We start from the raw sequence: 8,647 nt of genomic DNA on the forward strand, positions 1-8,647 counted from the left end.
ATAAGCAGGCGTTTTGAGGGTATGCTTGAGGGCGACGTTCCAGACTGCGTCCTGGATCCAGTACCCCTGTTTTTTTCCAACCGTCTGTCTCCCTTGCTCCCTGCCTGGGCCTCTATAACACCAGACCAGTGGGTCCTCAGCACGGTAGCAGGGGGGTACACCCTCCAGTTTATTTCTACCCCTTCCTCTCCCACGCGCCCCCCCCCCCGACTCCGTCCCTCTTCAGGGACCTTTCTCACAAGCATCTGCTCACTCAGGGGCTGTAGGGCCTTCTGCGAGTGGGAGCTGTGGAGGAAGTCCCTCTGCACTTGAGGCGGGAAGGATTTTACTCCTGTTATTTTTTTATCCCAAAGGCCAAAGGGGGGCTACCTGCGGAGCCTTAATAAGTATCTCAAGAAATTAAAATTCCGCATGGTCTCCCTGGCCTCCATCATTCCTTCCCTGGATCCGGGAGACTGGTACTCCGCCCTCGACCTTAAAGACACTTACCTTCAAATATCAATCTGTCATGGACACAGAAGGTTCCTACGTTTCATAGGTGGGACCACCCACTACCAATTCGCAGTGCTCCCCTTTGGCCTAGCAACGGTGCCACGGCTTGAAAGCGTAATGAAAGGTTTGAACTGATCTCCACAACCTGCAGACCTGCCATCAAGCGATAGCCAGTCTCCAAGACAAATCTGGAGGCTTTTTAACAGGCAGTATATTGTAGGCACCTGATAAATAAAGAAATACAAAAACAAGGGTGTGGACACTCCTTTCATGAACAGTTAGGTTTACAATGGTGATTCGCATTAGGAGTGCAACTTCTAGTTTATTCAAACTAAAGGACAAAATTCTTCCCTGGGATAGTTGCTGTGGAATGCAGTTAAATCATGGGGGGAAATGCCTTAGAAGGATGCACCTGGGCTGTATAATCTAGAAGAGGCATTCATTGCCTCGTAAACAGCACTGTGCTCGGCCTATGTGACATAGTCCTTGTGCTAGGAGGCTGTGTCTAAGACCTTCCTAACTACTGGTTTTTGCTAGCAGAGTTAGGCCAGCTGGTGAGTATGGGAGATAACTTAGTTGAAACCATTCATAAAGCTATCTGAGATTCAGTAGCAGCTTGGCCATGAAAAGTGACCTGAGTGGGGTTGTCAATGGTAACTACCTGCTAGGTCTGGTCTCTCTAGGTATAGGGATATAGACAAGAAGGCATAGAGTATCAGTCTGCAGAAACTGATGTTGATTCTGTTAAGTGAACAGGTAAACGTCTCTCTTAACAAAATGTGCTGCATTTTCATGCCTGCGGGGTATTGACTTTACATTTCCCTTTTGTTAATGTTCTCCTACCTCCTCATCTGATCATTGTTAGAGGGTGGGCACACTTGCTCTCTCCTGGCCCCTACTTGCTTGTCCCACTTTTGTATCCACCTGCTCCTGCTAGTCATGTCCTTTACCGATTACACCTCCATCTTCTCTTGAGGAGTTTGTGGGCCATGTTGCCTCAGCCCTCGCCATTTTAATTGTGGAAATTGGCCCTCTGAGAATGAAGGAAATGAGAGCTGGCTCCCACTGACTATTGATGAGGTTAGCTTGATTATGCAGTGTCTTTGTCTGTCTTCTTGCTCTGTTGTTTCACATTTTCCCACAGAAGCATATAGCAAAGCTCAAACTGCGAGCGCACTCTTCAGAAATTCAGGCCCAGCAGGGTGCTGGCTTCCTACCCTTTAGGAGCCTCTGTCTGGCCATGTGCAGAACTCAGGGGGATTGAGCCGTGAACTCTGTCTGTTCCCCACCACCAGCCGTGGCCTCTGTGCTCCTGATAGATTTTCCTCAGCCAGCATGTGGAGCTGGTTCAAAGGTCCCTGAGTTCAGCAGAACCTGACCTGACCCTGACTGCAAAGTGGCAGTATGCCCAAGGTGAGCCATGCTGCCCTCCTCCTGGTATGTCTCCTGCCTCCCTCCGACAGTCCCCAGAGGACTGGTACCAGCTGTGAACGGGAATATCGCACTCCGTGTAGGGAGAGCTGCTCTTCACGGTCAGAGCTTGGGTCATGCCAGCTGTTGTTCTGCCCCCTTTTTCCTAGGACCCGCCTGAGTTTCCAGAAAATATGTGGAGCTGCTGGAACGTGGCCCGTTGGCCGCGGTGTCCAGATGGCTGGTGGGTCTAACTGGAGCTGCTGTGTTTTCTTTCTCTTCTGCATCTGTCCCGAATCTGCGTCTGGCCCATGCTATATAGGATCAAAGAAGCTCCGTCTCCAGGGCTGTCAGTTGGACACCTCTCCCCAGCACTAAAAATTCACTTCAGGGAAACAAACTCTGCGTACTTCTGGGGTTAGTTGTTGACATCACCGTCCGTGTCCCCGTCCCCAAGGCCAGGTTCTGTCGTGCTCCGTGTCGTCACTCACTTTCCTGAAGTGCCCAATTCCTTGAGCAAAGAGGCTGCTTCCGTCCCATCCAAAATGGTTACATTGGGAAGGTGGTTGAGATCGGAGCGGCTGGTACGCGGGAACTGCCAGAAGGGCTCTCGGCACATTTCATTCTTTTATTAAGTTTAGCCTAGCTTCTGATCGGCTCATAGCCTTGAAACTGCTCTGACGAGCAGCAGCATATTGCTTATCCTCCGTATTGTCTGTCGAGACTGGGCATATTTTATTCTTGTAGCTTTTGACGTTGTTGGCCCTGACCTTTGGAGTGTTTTATTGCTTTTACCTGGTGCTGTTAGCATCAGCAGCATTCGGTTTATCCCAGGGCTTCCTCATGATCCATCGTAGCCCAAGTTACTCCCCGGTTTCCCCAAACACCCTATTAGACCCTTTCTTGTTCTCAGTGTGCCTCCTGCCATTAAGCAAAACTGTTCATGTCTGTGCTTGGCACTGTCCTGTGTACACTGATGCCTTCCACAAGTACTTCTCACTCCCTGCAGATTTCGTGATAGCTATCTCTGGATTAGACAGTTGTTGTTTTCAAGGTTTCTTGGATTAATATGGTGTAAAACTGAGCTGCTCTTGATTGATTCAGTGCAGAGGTTTTCATTTTGGTGGTTTTCTCTGGCAGTTATTCTCTCTTTCATTTGTGCATGTGGGATACTGGATTTCTGTGGATTTGTATTCATTTGAGAGGCACAGTAAGATTGTTAGCTGCCACCTCCAGAAATGTCACCGGATTGAGACCTGAGCAGCCTAGGCTGGCAGCTGAACCCTTAGTCCACGTTTGTCTTTCATCCTGAAGTGCTCTTGCAGTTTTTTTGCGGCTCCCCTGGATACAATTCTTCAGTGTCTGCAGCAGCTACCGACTTCACAGGTTAGACTGCACTGTGGATGTAAGTTCTTCCATCACCCCCTTCAGTAGCTTCTCATAAAGCTGGGAGTTGATATTTTAGGGTTTTCTTAGTTATACTTATATGAGCTTTTCATTCCTTTGGCAACAGGTCACTCCCCTTCATTCAACCTCCAAATGACTTGAATCCATTGTGTGTGTGTTCAGACCTCAGCTTATACATTGTGTTCTGCAAACTGTCTTCCTTTGTGTGCCAGTGGCATTTGTTCTCATGTGTGTTAGAACTTGGGACTCAATGACCAAGTCAGAATGAAAACTTACTATTTTATATTTAGATTTTATAGGGAATTTACACAGCACCCAGAGCTAATGCATGTTCCAGGGGCTAGGTCACACAGTGAGTTAAGGCACAAGCCTTCCATGTCTATAGAGCAAGGACATGTGTAAATCATAGAATCATAGGCCTGGAGGGGATCCTGAGAGGTCATCTAGTCCAGTCCCCTCCACTCAAGGCAGGACTAAGTATTCTGTAGACCATCCCTGACAGGTGTTTGTCCAACCTGCTCTTAAAAATCCCCAATGATGGAGATTCCACAACCTCCTTAGGCAATTTACTCCAGTGCTTAACCATCCTGACAGGAAGTTTTTCCTAATGTCCAACCTAAATCTCCCTTGCTGCAATTTAAGCCCATTGCTTCTTGTCCTATCCTCAGAGGTTAAGAACAATTCTTCTCCCTCCTCCTTGTAACAACTTTTATTACCCAAAAACTGTGATCATGTCCCATCTGTCTTCTCTTCTCCAGACTAAACAAACCCAATATTTTCAATCTTCCCTCATAGGTCATGTTTTCCAGACCTTTATTCATTTTTGTTGCTCTTCTCTGGACTCGCTCCAATTTGTCCACATCTTTCCTGAAGTGTGGTGCCCAGAACTGGACACAATACTCTGGTTGAGGCCTAATCAGCACGGAGTAGAGTGGAAGAATGACTTCTCGTTTCTTGCTTATGACACTCCTGCTAATACATCCCAGAATGATGTTCGCTTTTTTTGCAACAGCGTTACACTGTTGACTCATATTTAGCTTATGATCCACTGTGACCCCCAGATCCCTTTCCGCAGTACTCCTTCCTAGGCAGTCTTGTCTTTTAGATTGTAAACTCTTTGGGGCAGAGACTCATTTAACTCATGCCTAGCACAATGGGGCCCAACCTGGCTGAGGCCGCTAGGCACTCCCACAGTATAAATGTTAAAAAAATAATAAACTAAAAATCTCTCTCCCTACTACAAGAATGTATATCCTGTACCGCAGCAAGACGAGAGGCTGTAAGAGCAAAGAAAAATGATCAGGCAGTGCTTACATGCAGACCTACTGAGACACTGGGAGAAAAGATGGGACATTCATTAGCAGTGTCTCGTTATTAGATTTGACTGGAAAAAGCTGTTCCCATGGTGTGTTTATATTGTTCTAGGAACATTTCCAAAACTACGAAACTAACAAGATTCTGATTTATTTTTCGGGAAATTTAAAAGAAAAAAGTTTACTTGGAAAAGCAGAGAGACTCGACTAGTGCGGCTAAATCTGTTTCTCTCCCATTTCCCAGGGTCACCCATTCATCATGCAGTACAATGATGGGAATGCTGAAGTTGTCTCCATGTGGGTGTGCAGGATGCTGGAGGAGAGGCGGTCTCACCAGGGCCCTCAGTGAGCAGCAATGAATCACAACAGGGGTGAGGTGAAAGAGAACCGGGACTAGCAAAAGGAAAACCAGCCCCACGTCGCACTGTCAAGAGAGATGGCATATTCCACAGAAAAAATATTTTTAGAAGCATCAACAAAACCTTTCAGGATATTTGCTGCTGCTTTTTCTGACTTTAGGGCATTTTCTCCACACATTTCCTTTGTTGCTGACTGGTTTAATGTCCTCAAATTGTCTTCAATCAAACTGTACACGGCCTTAAAGCATCTATAGTGTATATATATATTTTTTGTTATTGAGTGTACTGTATATTTCTTGGCTCCAGGCTATTTTTTAACCCTTAATCTTTTGCTATTGTAAAAATGACACTTTGACTGTACAAAGAAGTTTCTACGCAAGTGTAGACTGTCTTTGGCCGCAGACATCAAGGATGTGGGGCGGGGGGGAGGCGTTTAATTGTATTTGTTTAATAAAACACGAAGCTGGCATTCACCATCCTTATGACAGGTGAAGGTGTCTCTTGGAAGAATAAAAATACCACAAGTGTATCAACAGTGGAGCCGTGAAAATGTCATGAATTTTATTTGTGGCTATTGCAGGGTAAAAACCCCGACACGGGATCAAATCCTGCCTTTGAAGGCACTTGGAACCATACTTGTATCCCTGGGCAACTTGAGCCGTTAGGGTTTTTTATACGATTAACACGCTGTATCTCTACGGTGTAGTTTCCAGTAATCGGCCCCCTCTAGTCTTAAATGTCCCAAGTCATAAGGCTTCATTCACCTCCCCTGGGAAATTGTATCCTAACCTAAAGTTTATTTCTCAGTGTAGATCCTGTTGCAAGCCATAATCCAAACACTGTCTTCTCCACATCCCAGGTCAGCTCCTTCCCCGTTTTCTGATACCCCAGCCCGCTTTGCCCCATCCCCACCAGAACAGTGTCCCCAAACCCAGCAACTGCAGTCTCTCTCCAGAAATTGAGAAGGAGTTTGCAAGGGCTAGAAGAAAGGGTCAGTGTTGCGGTCTGGGAAGGTAGGGCAGAGCCTGCTGGAGCGTGTTTTGATTGGGACAGGAAGTTTTGGCGGAGTGGGCGCCTGAAGAAGTCTTGTGCTGAGGGAGGTGGAGTCCCCTTGCAGCATTGACTCCTAGTAATGGACACCCCATCACTTGGGACATTTAACAGGACGCTGATCAAACAACTGGGAAATGTCCTGAACAATCCCGCACGGGGCCCCAGCGGGCTGGAGAAAAACCAAGGGGTTCTAAGAGCCTTGTGTCGCCCTCTTACCGAACATATGAACATGAAGTGTTTTGTTTGTATTAGACTGGTCATGGATATATTGGCATTGATCTAACAGGTTAAAAATTGGGAAACCAAAAAAAAATTGCCTTTAGTCCACTTTAATGTATTATAAGGTTCCTGGGAGACCTTTTGAATAAATAATATAAGCAAATAAACTATTTCATGAGCGTTGGTGGTGTGTAGAAATCCTGTAAGGAGAGGATAAGCTGGGAATCCTGCATAAACTCTTTGGTGTAATTGACAACACACAAGCTGCTTGCTGATAGGTGTAAACTTGAGGCATTCAGCACCATTCAGGTGCCTCCTGTCCTGCCATTTTGCTTTAAAAGCATTTCTTGGCATTCCTGAAAATGTACAGAAATGGTAATTAACTCCTCTTTTCCTTTCTTCATCCCTTTCCTAGACGGCAACATTTGAATATTGTTATTCTAGGATCCTAGTAGCTCCTAGCAGACCCAGGCTGGATCCTGCTGAGTTAGGCGCTATACAAAAAAGTGATGAAAACACAGGCCCTGCCACAGCGAGCTGACAACCTGGGTTTCTGACAAGATCCAACAGCATTGTGGGGGTTGGGTGGACAAGATATTAAAATTAGCACCTCAGAGTTTTGCATAATAATAAGTAGGCTTGGCAGAATTCTATTTTTATTTTTTATAATTTTGACACTGATCTTTTTAAGCATTTTTTTTTCTATTTAAATCTTAACATTGCAGTATATTATGAGTTGTCAGACTATGGTGGGGGTCTGACAATAGTTACTAAATGACAGTAGATGCTGAGATTCAAAACGTTGTTAAAGTTTTATAACCATTAAATCACAAATTGTCAGCATCACATGTCAAAATGTACAAAGGAAATGGCCTGAACTCACACTCCACTGACTTCTCCAGCAGCATTTTTCTTACTTTGCCTAGCGGTAAATTTCTATTATTGGTGGAAATGTATTTTCGTAGGTCTGTGCGTGTACAGTGAATTGGATGTTTGTTAACATTTACCAATGATAATCTAATCCTTCCAACCCCAATAATACGCCGTATCCTCAGATTGCCACGTGACTGTCCGTTGTCAAATGGGAAAGTTCATTGTTACATGAAATGTTCTGTAGACATCACGCAGCAGTCAGTCTTTTTATAGACCTAGTACAAATATGGTATATTATGCCCTACTTTTTCATTACTACTATTTAAAGAACAAAAGCTATCAAGCTGACTGTTACCTCAAAGGAAAGCTGAATAATTACCGTACATATAGTGTGGGCTTCTTATGACTAGGGTTCCAGTTTACATTTTCACAACAGATTGGCTCATCTTTAATCAATCTTTATATTAAAATGCTAGTTATAAAAACACACACACACTCCGTTCACATTAATGCATAGAGAAGGCTCTTAAAAGAAGGACGCGGAGTGTTTTATTATAATAAATTAAGCATGTAAGCTGGCGTTTTCTTGTGTTAAAACTAAAATGTCACTAAAGGAACTGAAGTGGATAATAATAGATGAAGCCCCTTGTAGTGAAAAATTTCTGCTGAACAATTGCAAATCCTAAATGTTACTTTGGAGGTAGTCTGGAAAATACTTTGTTTCCTTCCTTGGAGGTGTCATTTATCTTGTTTTGAAGTATAGCGATTGCAGGCATGAACTTATAGACTAAAGTTTGTCTTAATTGCTCCGGTGTCACAACCTCCCTGGCAGATAACAGCACAATGAATGAGTCAATGTGACCAATACCTTCAGGTCCCTTTTCTAAAGTGAGACAAATTCCTTTCCTTTGAGCCAACCAGCCTGTAGGCAGCTCTTTCGTTTATTTATCTCCCAACAGTTTACATGAGCTTGCTCTGGATAAAAAGTCTCTCTCAGATTTAGTTAAAAAGTCAGTAAAAACAAGGCTTTTTCTCTTGCTTTCGTCTGGGGGTGGGGAGGATTTCAACCTGCACATTCATACTTCTGATATTAACTGATGTAACTTTGAAAAGTCTCATCCTTAACCCTGACAGATAGTGTTAAGTTTCTTTGAGATTTGTCATTAGCCTTGCAGTTTTTCTGATTATACTTAATCAACCTGACAATAATTGTGGAAGTTTTGGATCATGGTCGTCTTTCCCTCTCCAGATCCTTGAATTCATTGTTTCTACAATAACATGGGGGACTGGAATCGATGCAAGGAATTGGTAAGAGTACATGAAACCACTCACTTATGAGACACTACTTCCTGTCTGACCCACTGTGGGCAGTGGCTGAAAGCTGTCCCCATCCAGTGGCTGTGGAGTGGCCTACAGGAAAGGAGTAAAGTCCTCAGAGAGACACGTCCACTTCACAAAGTACCACCACAACTGATCTCTGTAGAGATACCCAGGATTGAATAGGCATAGGGACTTGATTCC

General features: G+C 44.5%; 1 protein-coding gene across 6 annotated transcripts in view; it reads left to right on the forward strand.

Moving 5' to 3' along the window:
• The window catches only part of MAP2K5 (mitogen-activated protein kinase kinase 5), a 195,167-nt gene extending 188,744 nt beyond the window's left edge, over positions 1–6,423 (forward strand). For 5 of the 6 annotated variants that reach the window (XM_037910005.2, XM_043523449.1, XM_037910003.2 and 2 more), the window contains one exon: positions 4,867–6,423. In XM_037910005.2, coding sequence (XP_037765933.1) covers positions 4,867–4,971 — 105 coding nt within the window. In that variant the 3' untranslated portion in view covers positions 4,972–6,423. The remainder of the gene's footprint in view (positions 1–4,866) is intronic. The other variant, XR_005226960.2, reaches the window with a different exon arrangement.
• The last annotated feature ends 2,224 nt before the right edge of the window (positions 6,424–8,647 follow it).

This window comes from Chelonia mydas, chromosome 10 (genome assembly GCF_015237465.2).
Source record: "Chelonia mydas isolate rCheMyd1 chromosome 10, rCheMyd1.pri.v2, whole genome shotgun sequence".
NCBI lineage: Eukaryota > Metazoa > Chordata > Testudines > Cheloniidae > Chelonia > Chelonia mydas.